The following is a 17973-nucleotide window of genomic DNA, read 5'->3' on the forward strand; positions in this document are numbered from 1 at the left end:
TAACTTACACTAAATGACAGGCTAACTATAAAGCAGAAAGAGAACTGAGATCATCTGACCATCCCTGTCAGGTTGAGGAACTTTGCTTGATGGTTTCTCATGGGTTCACATTTTTGACAGTATTTCCTGATTTGCTTCTCTGCTTTATATACCAACTCCCTTTCTGTCTTGCGGCTGTCTTCAAAGCCTTTCATCCTCACTTCACATGATCTTCTCTCTCTACACAGTTCAACATCATGGGAAACTTTGCTGCAAATGAAGGACTGTCCATTTTTGTCATTGTAAGAGCTATGCTTTTAGGTTTGGTTTCTTAACTGAATGAACATATGGAAGAACAGAGATATTTTTGATGTCTATAATTACTTCATCGATCTGCAAAACTTCTCAAACACTCTTCGCTCTGTTTTTCAGCTGGTATGGCTCGGCATCAATGCGTTTCTCTTTGTGCATTTTTACATGGCATTTCTGGTGGATAGATATTATTATACTAGAGTCATCCTTGGGGTAAGTGTCAAATCATTTATACATTTTAAACAATTGATTTATACAATAATGTATACATTTATATATTTGCAATTGTAATAATTTGTGTAGTTATATATAATTAAAAGGCACTCCTACGTTAATTATATGAAATTATATTGTTAATATACAGGTGAAGTCAAAAGTTTATATACACCTTGCAGAATCTGCAAAATGTTAATTATTTTATTAAAAATAATAGGGATCATACAAAATATGTTATTTTTATGAATAAGAATAGGATATAATAAGATATTTCACATAAAAGATGTTTGTGTGTAGTCCACAAGAGAAAATAATAGTTCTATTTAATATAAAAAGGACCCTGTTCAAAAGTTTACATACACTTGATTTTTAATACTGTGTTGTTACCTGAATGATCCCCAGCTTCTGAAGGGCACTACTAAATGAGAAAATATAATATTTAGGCAAAATAAGAAAAATGTACACATCTTTATTCTGTTCAAAAGTTTACACCTCTGGATCTTAATATATTGTGTTTCTTTCTAAAGCATCAATAAGCATTTGAACCTTTTGTAATAGTTGCATATGAGTTCACCAGTTGTGCTCAGTGTGAAAAAATGGATCTCAAAATCATACAGTTGTCTTTGGAAAGAGGTCAAATACACACACACAGACACACAAAAAAAAAACAACAGCAAAAAAAAAAAAACAAAGAATTTGTGGGACCTGAAGGATTTTTCTGAAAAACAGCAGGCAGTTTATCTGTTCAGGACAAACAAAGGACTAATGAACAACTATCACTAAAAAAACAGCTGTGGATCATTTAGGTAACAACAGAGTATTGAGAATCAAGTGTATGTAAACTTTTGAACAGGGTCATTTTTATATCTTGTGGACTATATGTCTTTTATGTCAGTGCTAGGTCAGTACTAAATTAAAAAAAATAACATGCATTTTGTATGATCCCTCTTATTTTGGTAAAATAATTAACATTTTGCAGAATCTGCAAGGTGTGTGTAAACTTTTGACTTCAACTGTAGTTTCATATTTGTATATTGTACTCAGATAATGTTTTGTTAGATTCTGCTCTGCATTTTCTGCTCTGCATTTATATGTAGGCCTATATATTGTTACATTTTTCTCTCAGTACAGTTTTTAATGCATCAGTGAGTATGTTGTTCAGAGTTTAAAATAGGAAATGAAACTGTCTTTCTCTTTCTGTCTCTCTCAGCATGCTCTCTCATGGGCCAGAGCACCAGCTGCATGTCTGAATTTTAACTGCATGTTGATCCTGCTGCCCGTTTGCAGAAACCTGCTCTCGTTCCTGCGCGGATCCATACAGGTCAGTAAAGGAGCAACAGAGCGAAAGTGAAAGGCTTATCCACTTCATGTAATGAAACATGAAAAAGCTTGAATGTCCTTATTAATGGTGTGAGTGTGTGTGTGTGTTCACAGTGCTGTAGCCGCACTGCAGCCCGTCAGCTGGACAGAAACCTCACTTTCCACAAACTAGTGGCCTACATGATTGCCCTTCACACAGGTATAGTAAGAAAGACACATTCACTTAATTTACACTTCATTCCCCTAAATCTCAATTAAACGTCTAACATACGCTCAGGAAAAAAGGTACAAAATTGTCACTTGGGTGGTACCCTTTCAAGAGGTACTAGTATGCACCTTTAAAGGGGTCATCGGATGCCCATTTTCCACAAGTTGATATGATTCTTTAGGGTCTTAAAGAAAAGTCTATAACATACTTTGGTTAAAAATTCTCAATGGTTGTTTAAAGCAACACCCTTTTTACCTTGCCAAAATCAGCTCTGCAAAAATCATCTCATTTTGGTCGAGGCTGCTTTAAATGCAAATGAGCTCTGTTCGCCCCGCCCCTCTCTTCTCTCTGTGGAGTGACGAGCCTGTTTACTTGACTGTTTACTTAGCCGCTAAACTTGCTAACTAGCACATTATTAAGAGAAAGGCGATCGCAGAGATTCTTAAAAAACCTTATACTCACTTCTGCTGTAAGTGAAGCTGGATCATGAATGATTCGCACGAACATAGACGGATATATGTAGATCGGGAGGCGCATTCCCTTCACAAACAAACGTAATCCACTGCATCTTCAGCGGCTCAGATGTCGGGAGTAAATGACGACCACTACGTTCATTATTACATCCAGCAACACAACACCTCAATTGCTCAATCGGAGATATTCTTGTCTAACTTAAATCCCTACTCTGGCATCAAAACAAAGAGGGCGGACTGTTACAGCTGATCCGAGGTAAACGCTCATGTCAATCAACTATCGTGGGAGCGGCTTTGTCGGTGTGACGCCTCAATGACAGGCATCTGAGAATGGCTCGATTTGAAAAAGGGAATATTATTTTTACAGATTAATTAAAAACCACTGCATGGATTTTTATCATTATAGGGTAGATTTGTACATACACTGACAACACACATTAAATTTTCAAACAACATGTAAAAGTGAACTTAGCATCCGATGACGATACCAATATGTACCTTTTAGGAACAAATTAGGTAAAAAGATGTACCTTTTAGCTTTTGTACCATTTGTAACCTTGCACCACAGTGACAGATTTGTTCCTTTTTTTTGAGAGTTTTTTTAAAGAAATTAAAAAAAAAAAAAAAAAAAAGTACAGCAAAACAGTCAAATTCTGAAATATTTTTACCATTTAAATAACTGTTTTCTATTTAAATATATTTTAAAATATAATTTATTCCTGTGATTTCAAAGCTGAGATTTTAGCATCATTACTCCAGTCACATGATCTTTCAGAAATCATTCTAATAAATTTCAGGTTTCTACTGACTCCGGTGGTATAGTGTATAATGTTACAAAAGCTTTTTATTTCAGATAAATGCTGATCTTTGGATGTTTCTATTAATCAAAGAATCCTGAAAAAATGTTTCTTGAGCAGCAAATTAGCATATTAGAATGATTTCTGAAGGATCGTGTGACACTGAAAACTGGAGTAATGATACTGAAAATTTAGCTTTGATCACATGAATAAATTACATTTTAAAATATATTGAAATAGCAGTTATTTTAAATAATACAAATATTTCACAATATTCCTGCTTTTGCTGTATTTTGGATCGAATAAATGCAGGCTTGGTGAGCAGAAGGACTTCTTTAAAAAACATAAAACATCTTACAGTTCAAAAACTTTTGACTGGCAGTGTATGTATGATGTTTTATGAATAAGCCTTGCTGATTATGTCCTGTATATTCTCCCAGCCATCCACATTATAGCTCACTTGTTCAACTTTGAGAGATTCATGGATTCCCAGCTTATGATCAACAACAGCTACCTACCTTACGTGCTTTCTCAGATTGGAAACAATGACAACAGATCCTACCTGAACCCTATCAGAAGCAATGAAACGGTGAGTCTTACGAGGTTTTTACTCATTTAATTCCCTCACATTTATGTAGGTCTTACACAGTCACAGTCATAGTGTTATCAGAGGTTCCCTTTAAAACACTCATTCTAAAACAGCATCCCGATTATTACGTAAGGCACCTCTAACTGATCTCACTTCAGCCCTGCAGGATAACCTCCCACTTCCACCCACGGTTACATCACATAACCATCATGCTGCTGCCGCTGTTGTGATCACATGATTTAAAAAATTCTGTTGCCATGGTGTTGTCATGCTGTGATGACCCTGTGGACAATAGCCCGAAATAGAACATTGAGAAGATGAGAAGCCCATGATCATAACAAAACATTTATAGTAGCATGTTGAAATACAATCAACACACACTTCCTATGACTGATATAAAAAGATCTACGATATTTATAGCCGCTATTGAGAATAGTTATGACAGATATGAGCAATTTGTGGGTTTAGGGCCACACACACACTACCTATTTCACTACTACATACAATCTCTATATACACTACTGTTCAAAAGTTTGGGACCAATATTTTATTCAGGATTTAGTTCAAAAGTTCATCAGAACAGCAGAAAAAGTATTAAAGGGGTGCTATTATGCTTTTTCACTTTTTGAACTTTATTCAGTGTGTGGTGTGTATCTTTGGGCATAAAAACGATCTACAAAGATACACATCTCAAAGTCCACTTCAAAAGGAGATATTTCATTTTTTAAAAATCCCTTTTCAAGAACTACAACAAACGGCTCCTTTGGACTACAACGTTTGTTTCCCGCATGCAATGACAATAATGTTAGGCTGCTTTTAGCCTTATGCTGGAGCTGGTTTCAGGCAATGAAACTATGTAAATAATTAAATACATTAGCATGATAATATCATGTATTGGCAATCTCGCAGGCTGTTGACAGGACCCAACACTACTGTAGCATATTATTTACTCACCCTCCATGCATCCTAGGTGTATATGACTTCCTTCTTTCAGACGAATGCAATTGGAGTTATATTAAAATTTATCCTGGCAAAGAAAAATATCCATATTTAAAACATAAGAATCACTTTAATTTAGCTTGCGCTAACAGTTGTACACAGAACTTGCTTCTTTAACAAGGGGCGTGGCAGAGATAACCAATCACAACACATTTTGTTTTTCGGAAGGCGGGCTTCATTAAACCCAGAACTAATCAAGCCTTATGTGCCAGGCTGGAAGAAATGTATTGTAATAATGTAAATTATGTTAAAAAAATTGCATTTTTCGAACCACCAAGCATAAAAGCATGTTCTAGTACACCCCCAAAACAAAATCAAGACTTTAGAAAAGAGCATAATAGGACCCCTTTAATTTCTTTCCAAACAACAATGAGCATACTGAGGGTTAGTTGACCCAAAAATGAAAATTCTGTCATTAATTACTCACTCTCATGTTGTTCTAAACCCTTAAGATCTTCATCTTCAGAACACAAATTAAGATATTTTTGTCCAAATCCAACAGAACACAGTCATTTGATGCCGTTTCACCTACCATCTGCAATTCTGAATCATGACCGGGATCTTTTATAGCTGGGGCCTCTCCAAAACAGCAAAGCCCCGTTCTGGAAAAGAGGGCGGGAAGCAGCAGCTCATTTGCATTTAAAGAGACATGCACTAAAACATGTTTCTGCTTCCACTCAACAGGCATTTTCAAAATGATATAATGATCTGTGGGGTATTTTGAGCTAAAACTTCACAGACACAGATTTTTAATCCATCTTGTAAAAAGGGACATAATAGGTGCCCTTTAGTGTAATGTTGTGTTTAATGTAAAACATTTGAGTAATGTTTTATGTTGTCATTTTTGTATTTTTGATTTCTCAGAACCCAACCATTGTAATGTTTACAACTATAGCAGGATTGACAGGGGTGGTCATCACACTCGCCCTCATCCTAATCATCACTTCCTCCATGGAGGTCATCAGAAGGTCATATTTTGAGGTGTTCTGGTTTACCCATCACCTGTTCATCGTCTTTTTCATCGGTTTGGTGCTTCATGGAGTTGGGTAAGGGTTTAGTCCAATGAATGTTTTATATATATTTTTAATTTAATCTGTGATTTGAATCACCAAATTCAACAATGCATAAATAAATATTTTTTTCTTAAAATAAATGAATACTTTCATTCAATAAGAATGCATTAAATTGATCAAATGTGACAGTAGAGATGCGCTGGATCCAACTTAAGATTATTATTTTAAATAAACGCAGTTCTTTTGAACTTTCAGTTCATCAAAGAATCGGAATTAAATGCCAAATTCTGTCATGAAACTCTAGATTGCGTAGGGTGATGGTTGTTAACACAAACTGATGATATTCATAGCATAAACTGCTTGGCACAAGCTGATGGTTCATGTTGCATATGCAGCCAATGAGCATGCTGCTTTACATTTAAATAGCTGGTTAGCATTCACTAGACTAGAGCACTTTAAAGCACACTTTCAGTGTTTCGCTGAAACCCTCCACCTCCCCAGCTCCACCAGTATAGATCTGCTACGCGTTATTATGTATGCTGTTTGTGCAGCAGCAGTATGTCTTAAATACTCACAGCAGCGATTCAGCACTATAGCAGAGCTATTCCACTTACAGCAAATAAATCAACATTGTCATATCCATCACCATGTTAAAATCTTTCAAGGGTTGTCATGATAGAAATATAGTAATGTGTGATTTAATCACTGAATCTGTCATTGTTTGTGATGTTTTTGACAAAAGTCACACTTAGTGATTAGATGCTATGTTTTTCCTTTCATTTGTAATGTACAAAGTTGAGCAATTTTCAACTTTTTTGTGCACTCCACTTGCTCCACTGTCAATCCCACAATCCCTCTTGCACAACTTCTGCTCAACGCTAATAAGAGACGATTTGAAAACACCCACTCATTTCTCCTCATTCATGCCAGTGAATACAAGCACAGACATAACGTTTTAAGCTAATAAAAGCATTTCTAGCTGCCTTTATTGAAGCACAACACATCGCAGTCATAATACAGGTTGAAAGACACATAATGCTAGCAAGAGAATTGTTATGCATTATTTATGCAGTAACACTGCTGTGTGTCTGTGTAGGCGTATTGTGCGAGGCCAGACTGTGGAAAGTGTAAAGGAGCACAACGTAACTGAATGTCACAGACATTTCGAGAGCTGGGGTAAAAAAGGCAGCAACTGCCCAGAACCTGTCTTTGCTGGGAATCCCCCAATGGTACATCCTAATATAGTCTAATACATCTAGTATTTTATTAATCTTTTTGATGGTGTCTCAAAAACATGTACTTCCTTTTACAGACATGGAAGTGGGTGGTTGGCCCTATGTTTCTGTATGTATGTGAAAGACTGGTGCGCTTCTATCGCTCCCAGCAGAAAGTGGTTATCACCAAGGTTAGTGAATCAAGCTGTTTGATTAGCAACCAGTAGATTTCTTCTTCTCTTCTCACTTTATTATGTCATGTTACAGGTAGTAATGCACCCATCCAAGACCCTTGAGCTGCAGATGAAGAAAAAAGGCTTTAAGATGGAGGTTGGTCAGTATGTTTTCATGCAGTGCCCGTCCATCTCTCAGCTAGAGTGGCATCCCTTCACCTTGACCTCCGCCCCGGAGGAAGACCACTTTAGTGTGCATATCCGAATTGTAGGGGATTGGACGCAAGCCCTTTATACAGCCTGTGGAGGTGACAAAACTGTGGTGCTGGATGCTTGGACACTACCAAAGTAAGATTAAAGGAACAATTAATACAACATTGCACTGACTTACATGTTGTTCCAAACCTGTATGACTTTCAATGTTGTTTTGGACCCCATTGACCTTCATTGTATGATCAAGAACATTCTTTTTCTGTAGACGTAAGGGTTCAGACAGGTTTGAAATGACATGAGGGTGAATAAATAATAAAAGTGAATTTAATGTCAGGTATCTTGAATAACACAGATGTAGCGCTTTTAATAGTACTAGTAAGTCTGACTTGCAAATTGGGAAAATACATGTGTAAAAAAGAGGATGTGGGTGTACAATCACAGTTGAAAAAAAGAGAAGTGTGGGGAGACCAGGTTTCTGTTTGAGAAGATGGTAGGCAATATGTTGATTTCAACATGAGTGAATTTTCTTGCTGTGTCTCCTTATGCGTTTCCTAATTTCTTCCTCCTACAGTAGAGAACTAAGCAAATACAAATACTAACATGATAAGTGAACAACACAATGCTTTGTTATTTGCTAGTTTGCTGTGCATAATGTCTGTTTTGCTCTGTGTAGGGTGGCTGTGGATGGGCCGTTTGGGACAGCTAGTGAGGATGTCTTTCGTTATGAAGTTGTGATGCTGGTCGGTGCCGGTATTGGTGTGACACCTTTCGCTTCTGTTCTGAAGTCTGTGTGGTACAAACACGTCAAGGAGAACAACGTCTTCACCAAAAAGGTGATAGCAGTTCAGGCTTTGAATGACAGTCCAACATCTTTGTATAGAGTGACTGAACGAAACTCACATATTTCTTTGATTACTGCTGCTGAAAATGGTCAGTTATTGTCATGTTTTGGGCTGTACTAATTGGTCGGACCAGAAAAAAAACATTTTAGGAGTACTATAGACTCCCAAAAGTTTCAACAAATCAAGGAGAAGAGTGCAAAAAACTGTCTGAGGAACAAAAGACATTTGTGGTTGGCCAAACTGAACCAGGATTTCCAGGGCAATAATTTTGACAACATTTGTGTTTATTCTTAAAGGAAAACTCCACTTTTTTTGAAAATAGGCTCACTGTCCAACTCCCCTAGAGTTAAACAGTTGAGTTTTACCGTTTTCGAATCCATTCAGCTGATCTCCGGGTCTGGCGGTAGCACCTTTAGCATAGCTTAGCATAGATCATTGAATCTAATTAGGCCGATAGCATCTCGCACAAAAATGACCATATATAATGATGATATTTTTCCTATTTAAATCTTGACTCTAATATAGTTACATGGTGTACTAAGACTGATGGAAAATGAAAAGGTGTGATTTTCAACTCTGCATCTACACAAACTTAGTGCCGGTCACTTTCAGGCGCTGTGTAATATCATTGCGCCTGCTGCACCCATGATACGGCAGCAACGTTCCTTGATTATTACGCCAGAATGAGAGTATACTTCCTAGCCATATCGACCTAGAAAATCGCAACTTTTCATTTTTCGTCTGTCTTTGTATACGGTGTAACTACAGAAGAGTCAAGTGTTAAATAGGAAAAATATCGAAACTCTTTGGTCATCTTTGAGCGAGATGCTAAAGGTCTAATTGGACTCAATGATCTATGCTAAGCTAAAAAAACGGTAAAACTCATTTGTTTAACTCCAGGGGAGCTGGAAAATGAGCCTATTTTCAAAAAAAGTGGTGTTCCTTTAGAATTTCCAGTCAGGTAGCTGAAATATTAGGCTTATATCTTAATTAATTCTGCTTGTACATATCTTTACCACCTATTAACTTTAGTTTGTCAAAATATTGTGCCCTTTCCTGCTTACTAAACCTTCTCTATATGAATTAGCAGCTTCCACACGTTTTTTCCCATGATTTAGACAGCATTAATTATCAGAACAACATATTCAGTAGTACAATAACCGCACAATCAATGCTGTTGTTTACATCAGAGTATCTTCAGTATGGCCACGCATCCAGATGACTGACCAAATTGTGACATAAATGCAAACCATCTATTAAAAGCTATTAAGCTTTAGGATCAATGGGACTCATTCATGAAACTTGCGTACATATATGAATAAATTCGAAGTAATTTGCAAGACCTTCCCTAAAACTTCATCGGATTCACAAACAGCTCATAAACATCAGATTTGATAGTTAAACGTGTTAATGAATAACAATAATTTGGAATGCAGTGGAATATTCTGGACCCCCTTTTCCAGTTTGTCTCCAGTATATTGCATAAATTTCAAAAAGACTAATATGCCATATGCCTAACAATAAAGCGTTTTTAGCCAGCTGGAAAATGCCAGGCACATTTTCTAAAAAAACGGCCAGCTGGTGATACTTGAGAACGCTTTTGTGGCACAGCGTTTTTCCAGCTGACACGCTTTGGGTGTCTTTTCCATTGTTCGGTCATTGTACAAGTAGGATGGTTGGTTGGTGTAGTATTTGTCCCGCCCCTCCTCCACTGATTGGACGGCTGGGTAAAAAGTGACAGTGACGAGCGCTGAACAACAACAACAAAAAAAGCCACACGTACTTGTGATATTATTATGGTAGAGCATCAAAATTTAATGTCATCAGTTTATCAAAAAAAGAAAAAACACCTGAACATTTTACATGCCATTTACATGGGGTAGCCAGCAGGTGAACATTTTGAAAATATGACCATTTTCATGAATTCGAAAGTTTATGGCAGAACGGCTTTAGAAACGATTTACACAAAAATTCGTTCTGCTAGTGTTTCATGAATGAGGCTCATATATTTTAAAGAAGTCCACTTCCAAAACAAAGATTCACATATAATGTACTCATCCCATTGTCATCCAAGATGTTTATGTCTTTCTTTCTTTAGTCATAAAGAAATTGTTTTTTGAGGAAAACATTTCAGCATTTTTTTTCATATAATGGACTGATATGGTGCCCCGATTTTGAGTTTAAATACAGCTTCAAAAGATCCCAAATGTGGTTGTAAACAATCCCAGCCGAGAAAGAAGGGTCTTATCTAGCGAAACGATCAGTTATTTTCATTAAAATAATACAATTTATATACTTTTTAATTACTTACTCTGCCTGGATTTTTTTTTTTCTGATTCATGACAGTTTATGTCGAAAAACTCCCATCTCATGTTCTCCTTCAACTTCAAAATCGTCCTATATCACTGTTTTACCTTTTTTGTTAAGGGTGTTTGATCTTCTTTGCATGTTCACTTTGCAAAGACTGTGTCTGTACTTCTGCAGCAATGTAGGATCATTTTGAAATGATTTTTTAAGTTGAGGGAGAAAATACGATTGGAGTTTTTCGACATACCCTAACTGTCTTGAGCCAGAATACATAGAGTTCATGGGAGAGCAAGGCAAGACAAGCATTTGAGAATAAAAAAAGTATTTAAATTGTATTTTTTAAATTAAAATAACTGATCGTTTCACTAGATAAGACCCTTGTTCCTCGGCTGGGATCGTTTGAAGCCGCAGTTAAACTGCATTTTGGAAGTTCAAAATCGGGGCACCATATCAGTCCATTACATGGAGAAAAAAGCTGAAATGTTTTCCTCAAAAAACATAATTTCTTTATGACTGAAGAAAGAAAGACATGAACATTTTGGATGACAATGGGGTGAGTATATTATATGTGAATCTTTGTTTTGGAAGTGGACTTCTCCTTTAAGGGTTAGGGCTATGTGAATATGGTAAAAAAAACAATAGATGGTTTGCACTTACGTCACAATTTGGTCAGTTAACCAGATGCGTGGCCACATTGGCAATACTAGGATGAAACAACAACGTGGATTTCATGGTTAATGTATTACTGAATATGTTGTTCTGCTAATTTATGCTGTCTGAACCATGGGGAAAAAAAAAATGTGTGGTGGTAGCTGCTAAATCATAAAGAGAATAACTTAGTGAGCAGGAAAGGGTGCAATATTTTGACAAACTATAGTTAATAGGTGGTAAAGATACATACGAGTAGTATTAATTAAAATATTAGCCAAATATTTCACCTCCCTGACCACAAATGATAAGAACAAACATGAATGTTGTCAAGATTCTTGCCTTAGAAATCCTGGTTCAGTTTGGCCAGCCATAAACGCCTTTTGTTCCTTTTCCACTCTTCTCCCTGATTTGTTATAACTTTTAGCAGTCTATATTACTCCAAATGTTTTTCCCAGGTCCGACCGATTACTACAGTCTAAAACATGACAATAACTGACCATTTTCAGCAGCAACAGGCAGCAAAATTAACAAATATTGTTCAGTTCAGTGGCATTGTTATGTTCAGTGCCGCCAATATGGCCAATTGATGACGCGTTGTGAAAACACTCCATTGTTATGTATTACCAGTTTACGGAATCGATTTGCATTTGAGGCGTTATCAAATTAAATATGCACTAATTTGCTTACATTTCCAGAACAGAAGTGTAAACACTTAAATTTTTGTTTTATTTTACTTACATATTAGTGTTAAAGGCTTTTACAAAGAGGATTTTGATTATCTCTTATCATCAATTTATAAAAGTGAAATTGAAATGGAGATTAATAGCTCAGTGCATGAATAAAACCTCATTTAGAGGAAACAACCATTAAAAATATGTTGCAATTCAACTCTACAGATGCAAATAGACGAAGTGAAACACTTAAAGGAATAGTTCACCCAAAAATGAAAATTCTGTTGTTAATTACTCACCCACATGTCGTTCCAAACCACTAAGACTTTTGTTCATCTTCAGAACACAAATTAAGATATTCTTGGTTAAATCAGAGAGCTTTCAGACCCTGCGTAGACAGCAATGTAGTTACCACGTTCAAGGGCTAGAAATAGTAGTAAGGACATGAGGGTGATTAATGACAGAATTTTCATTTTTGCATGAACTATCCCTTTAAGTTATGGAAGCAAAATAGCTAAAAATCTCTAAATGAATGAGTGCCTCAAAAACAGTGGTTTTGTCTGTTACAGTAGTGTCTTGCCTTAAAGAACTCATCTATATTTTAGCTAAACATGTGATGTTTTGACCTTTGACCTCTGCAGATCTATTTCTATTGGCTGTGTCCGGAGACGCAGGCTTTTGAATGGTTTGCAGACCTCCTGCAGAGTTTGGAAAGGCAGATGATGGATAAAGACATGAGCGATTTCCTCAGTTACAACATTTATCTAACGCGCTGGAAAGATACTGAGGTGGGCGAAAAGACTTGCTTGTTTAATGACAAGATATTGTGAGCTATTTTACAAAAAGTACTTTGACACTCATTTTGATTACTGTTTAAAGGCGGCCCATTTTAGAGTTCAATATGAGGCGGAGGACGATCCCATCACAGGACTTAAGCAGAAGACTCGGTATGGTAAACCCAACTGGGACAATGAGTTCAGTACCATTGCCACCCAACACCCAGGGTACGTAGAGTGTGGTAAATAACAGCAGTGGTAAAGGCTTTCTATACACTTGCTGTGCATTAATAACTAGTATTTTTCCTCTTCCTTCTTTCAGTTCAAAAGTAGGCGTTTTTCTATGTGGCCCTACGGCTTTGGCCACAGCTCTGGGGAAGCAGTGCATTTCACACACTGAATCTGGAACCGAGTTTATATTCAACAAAGAAAACTTCTGACGTGCTTTACGTGTGCCAACTCAGAACTCGTGGATACTGATGAACACTTTTGAAATCAATGTATACGTTGCAGAAACGAACTTCTTATTGAGTTTTTCAACTTGTTTTCTAATAAAAAATAGTGAAAAATCCTTAGACCACTGCATAAGTATAAGTAGATTTTTCAAATGTTTTTATTTACTATTACAAATGAAATTCTTGTAAAGTGTAGTTTTTTGCAGTGTAAGTTTATATCATTATGATGTTGTGTTATTTCTCTGGATGCAAAATTAATTTTTATGTACTATAAAGATCAATGTGTTATTTTACTGTTTTGGTGTGAAGCTATCCTGCTTTCCAACCTGCTTCCTCTTTCTTAAGTGGAAGTTCAGTAAACCTTACAAAATTTTAAAGTTAAGCAATATGGTGAGGAAACAAAGATCCTGATTAATGAAATGATGTTACAATACAAAACCCCACTATAAAACAGTCAAATACTGAATTGAATAAAGCGTTATAGTGGGTTCCGTTTTAAATGATTTAATGTTTTCTACGTGGGATGTATAGAAGGACTTCAATTTTGTTTATCAGCAGTTCATTTTTTAAAGACCAGGAAATATTTAGTTTCAGTTCCCAAAAATAAAGTTTAACACATATTATGCCATAAAGTGAAAACCTTGCATTGTTTGTAAATTCCCCCTCATATTTTCTATGTGGTTCAGAGTTCAAATATATTTTTAGATATGGGAAATACCTCATAAAGTCTTTAAGATTGAAAAAAAAAACATCTGGCTATATTCATTTTGGATTGTTAAACCCAAATCAGACAACTTTAATAACTAAGCATCAACATATTTGCATTTTATCCTATACAGAGCAAAGGTGCACGTTACCTTTGCAAGTCCAAAAAAACAACAAAAAAAAAGCAAATAAAGATACAATGTGGTAAACAAGCATTTGGAATACAGTCTCAACTTTGTAGATTAGCCAAAACATGACATAAGTTGAACATGGTTTAAGTCTTAGCCAGACAAGAGGATGTGATGGTCAGAGCAAAGGTAGTTTTGCTCTTCTGCGCCTGTGTGTGTGCAGACCTGGTTCCTGCTCATAGTGCAATAGCCACTGCAAACACACTGACGACACAGTACATGGTGCGGTTCTCCCACCTGACTGTGCAGCTTCCTGCAAAGACAGACACATAAATAGTTTATTATAAAGATCTATTATTTACTATAAATGCAATGAATGTAAGGCACAAGAACACAAATTTCAATGGCTGACATAAAATTTTATGCAGTTTAAGTGGTGTCCTGCAGTATACTATACTTTTTTGAAAATTATTTGATGAAATTTTTGAACTGCTTTTTATTTTTCTTTATTTTATGAATATTCTACAGGTATCTTTTATGAATGCTTGTTTATGCCATTGGATTAAAAATAAATAAATAAATAAAGGTAAATATGACTTTTTATCTCACAATTTGGATTTTTCACCCCACAAGTCAGAGTTTATTTCTTACAATTCTGACTTTTTTTGCAATTATCTTTTTTACTTTACATTCTGTGGAGGGAATCAAAAACATAATTGTGAAAAGTTTATATCTTGCAATTCTTAAAAAAAAAAAAAAAAAAAAAAAAAAAAAATCTGTAATATAAACTAATATAAGCTGTGAGGGGGGAAAAAAGCCTAAACTGTGAGATTTGTAACTGTATTACTTATTATGTAATAACTGTATTACCATTTTTAGTTCCTTAATCTTTTTATGAAACTACATGGAACATTTGAACTGTTAAAAAATTGTTCTGCTGTGTCACAATTTAAGAAAAAAGTATGGAAGCGCATTTCCGCCACTGAAATGAAGTCAGAATTGCATGATATAAACTCGCAATTGCGAGTTATAAAGTCAGAATTGTGAGACATAAACGTGCAGTTCAGAGAAATCGTTGCAATTCTTTTTTTTTTATATTTCACAATTATGACTTTTTCCCTCTCAAAATTAGACTTTATAACTCACAGTTGTGAGTTCATATCTCACAATTCCGAGAAAAAAAATTCAGAATTGTGAGCTGCAAACACACAATTGTGAGAAAATGTCAGGATTGCGAGATATAAACTTGCAATTTTGAGAAATAAAGTCGCAATTCTGACTTTTTTTTCTCAGAATGGTGAGTTTATATTTCGCAATTATTACTTTTCTCAGAGAACATTTTTTCTTCTCAAAGTTGGACTTTATAACTCACAATTGTGAGTTTATATCTTACAATTCTGAGAAAAAAAGTCAGAATTTTGAGATATAAACTCGCAATTCTGAAAATAAAGTCAGAATTGCAAGATGCAAACTCGCAATTGCGAGAAAAAGTCAGAACTTGTAATTCTGAGAAAAAAAGTCGCAATTCTGACTTTTTTTCTCAAAATGGTGAGTTTATATTTTGCATACATGACTTTCCTCAGAGAACATTTTTCCTTCTCAAAATTGGACTTTATAACTCACAATTGTGAGTTTATATCTGACAATTCTGAGAAAAAAGTCAGACTTGTAAGACAAAAACTCACAATTATGAAAAAAAAGGCAGAATTGTAAGATACAAACTCGCAATTGCGGAAAAAAAGTGAGAATTGTGAGACGCAAACTCGCAATTGCGAGAAAAAGTAAGGATTGCGAGATGCAAACTCGCAATTACGAGAAAAAACTCAAGATATAATTAGCAATTGGGAGAAGAAAAGTCAGAATTGCAACTGCAAGAAAAAGTTTTTTGATTCAATTCAATTTCAGAATTGCGAGTTTGTATTTTGCTGACTTTATTTCTAGCAATTGTATGTTTATATCACGCAATTCTGCGAAATAAGGTTGCAATAACCTTTTTTTTATATTTTTTTAGTGGAAAGGACTTCCTTAAAATTGAATAAAATTGTAACATTTTTTTTAAATTAATTTTAATTAACTTAATTAAATGTTTAAAAATGGAACATATTTAAAATATGGACATATTATATAACTGCATAGTCATATAAGCAAGGTAATGCTAATATGCAATGCATCTATTTAAACTTTATTTGTCAAACAAATATCAATTCAGTTAGAAGACCAATGTGTCAGTATGGTTGAGCTAAGATTATAAAAGCACAAAGCAGTTATCTAAAACTAAATGCTTTACCATCAGTGGTAGTGTCCCAGTAACAAGAGTTGGCTGTGTGAAGACCTGCGCCGCTTTTCTGCATCACAGCGCAGTTGACTGAAATAGATACATAATAAATACAATCAGCAACAGCACTTCGGATACTGTATTTCAGCCTTGTGCAAATATGACATAGATATTTGCATACAAGATGAACTGAAATGGAAAAGCTCATACCAATGTACTTAAACGGTTTCCCCTGTTTGACTAACTGAGTGAGAGTGTGTTCAACAATGCTGGCTGTCCACTGGTTGACTTTGTTCTGGCTGTAGTCCACGCCTCCAATAATACCCTCAATGCACTGACCGATAAAAATACAGAGAGAAAGAGACACAGAGTTAATGGAGCAGACTTGCACTCAAATAAATAGGCTAGCATTAATCCTGCAGGCATAAGCTTGACATGACTAATAACAAAGCAAGCCATTCAGTGAGACACACCATAGATCTCACAAGGTTTTTAATGTTGTTATAAGCGTGTGTGTTTGGTTTTATAGTGAATATTACCTCCTTTACAACATTGCTTGCTTCATCTGGGCTGAAAGATACCTGAAATATAAAGGTTTTACGTTAGAAAGACAAACAACCAGCTGTCAAACGGGTTTAATAATACATCAACAAACCGCATCCCTTAGATTTACTGATCAAGCGTACATTTTAGTCATGAAAAAATAACAAAATATTTAGAAATTAAGTTTTGTAAATACAACAACGTTGATACTTAATTCATAGTTTGCTTTATGATTCAAGTTTACGTTATGATTTGGCCACACCCTAAATCATTATACATAAAACGTAGCAATACAATAATATAACCTCATGAATCAAAATTGACATTTAGACATCTCTATATACGTAAAAGATGTAAATACGTGAAAATATGTACGTTTATGGATATTATGTTTACATACTGTAATGTTTCTGATCTGATGAAGCGGTTAGCAAGCTAGCATTAAATGCCAGTATACGGTTAGCAGCTCTGAAAAGAATCAAGACAGATAATAACCGGTTACAACATTTCATGCGTTATAACACCTACTTCATCTCCAGAATGATACTCCTCCATCTTTTTAGCTTGAAAAACAAAAATCAGGATAACAAACTCAGATCAGATGACTGTAGCTATTCTCTCACTGACAACTAAAGGCTGATGCTGGCAACACAATGACGATTGAGTGCTGCCACCTAGTGGCGTTCCTCCCACTCACATCTATCCATCTATCTATCTGACATTTTTCTCAGAATTGTGTCATACAAACTCACAATTCTGACTTTGTTTTTCAGAATTGTGCCTTTATCGCATATTATGACTTTTCCACTGAGAATTTTGACTTTATTTTTCACAATTCTGACTCTGTAACACAATTGCGGGTTGTTAAGTAACAATTGTGAGATATGAACTGGTAATATCAGTCTTTTTCCACTCAAAATTGGACTTTATGTCAGCGCTGATAGCCTTGTGGTCAGCGCGCCGATATACAGCGCCATGCTTAGGGCGTCCCGAGTTCGAGTTCAGGCTCGAGAACTTTTCCCGATCCCACCCCCTTCTCTCTTTTCCACTTCGCTTCCTGTCACCTATGATCTGTCCTATCATAATAAAAGCAAAAAGACAATATATATATATA

General features: G+C 35.6%; 2 protein-coding genes across 2 annotated transcripts; one reads left to right on the top strand and one right to left on the bottom strand.

Annotated features, from left to right (window-relative positions):
* The first annotated feature begins 1 nt into the window (after position 1).
* LOC127172997 (cytochrome b-245 heavy chain) lies at positions 2-13501 on the top strand. The gene is made up of 13 exons (XM_051122589.1): positions 2-281; positions 412-504; positions 1718-1828; positions 1942-2026; positions 3746-3894; positions 5758-5939; positions 7003-7135; positions 7219-7311; positions 7388-7641; positions 8180-8339; positions 12619-12765; positions 12857-12981; positions 13076-13501. Exons 1-13 carry the CDS (start codon positions 237-239, stop codon positions 13191-13193), a joined length of 1695 nt encoding a protein of 564 aa, XP_050978546.1. The 5' UTR covers positions 2-236; the 3' UTR covers positions 13194-13501.
* Positions 13502-13969: 468 nt separating this feature from the next.
* On the bottom strand, positions 13970-17529 carry dynlt3 (dynein light chain Tctex-type 3). The gene is made up of 5 exons (XM_051122591.1): positions 17388-17529; positions 16856-16897; positions 16527-16650; positions 16329-16406; positions 13970-14354 (listed from the first exon to the last, which is right to left on the bottom strand). The coding sequence occupies exons 1-5, from the start codon at positions 17412-17414 to the stop codon at positions 14278-14280; spliced, it is 348 nt and encodes a 115-aa protein (XP_050978548.1). The 5' UTR covers positions 17415-17529; the 3' UTR covers positions 13970-14277.
* Positions 17530-17973: the final 444 nt, after the last annotated feature.

This window comes from Labeo rohita, chromosome 11, assembly GCF_022985175.1.
Source record: "Labeo rohita strain BAU-BD-2019 chromosome 11, IGBB_LRoh.1.0, whole genome shotgun sequence".
In the NCBI taxonomy this organism is placed as follows: domain Eukaryota; kingdom Metazoa; phylum Chordata; class Actinopteri; order Cypriniformes; family Cyprinidae; genus Labeo; species Labeo rohita.

What these genes read in the sequence shown, in the direction of transcription:
- LOC127172997 (XM_051122589.1), top strand. Translation starts at nt 237, where the DNA reads ATGGGAAACTTTGCTGCAAATGAAGGACTGTCCATTTTTGTCATT. An exon ending in GACTGTCCATTTTTGTCATT is followed by an intron (nt 282 to 411) that starts GTAAGAGCTATG and finishes TCTGTTTTTCAG; the next exon opens with CTGGTATGGCTCGGCATCAA. An exon ending in ATACTAGAGTCATCCTTGGG is followed by an intron (nt 505 to 1,717) that starts GTAAGTGTCAAA and finishes TGTCTCTCTCAG; the next exon opens with CATGCTCTCTCATGGGCCAG.
- dynlt3 (XM_051122591.1), bottom strand. Translation starts at nt 17,414, where the DNA reads ATGGAGGAGTATCATTCTGGAGATGAA. An exon ending in AGTATCATTCTGGAGATGAA is followed by an intron (nt 16,898 to 17,387) that starts GTAGGTGTTATA and finishes TTTATATTTCAG; the next exon opens with GTATCTTTCAGCCCAGATGA. An exon ending in CAAGCAATGTTGTAAAGGAG is followed by an intron (nt 16,651 to 16,855) that starts GTAATATTCACT and finishes TTTATCGGTCAG; the next exon opens with TGCATTGAGGGTATTATTGG.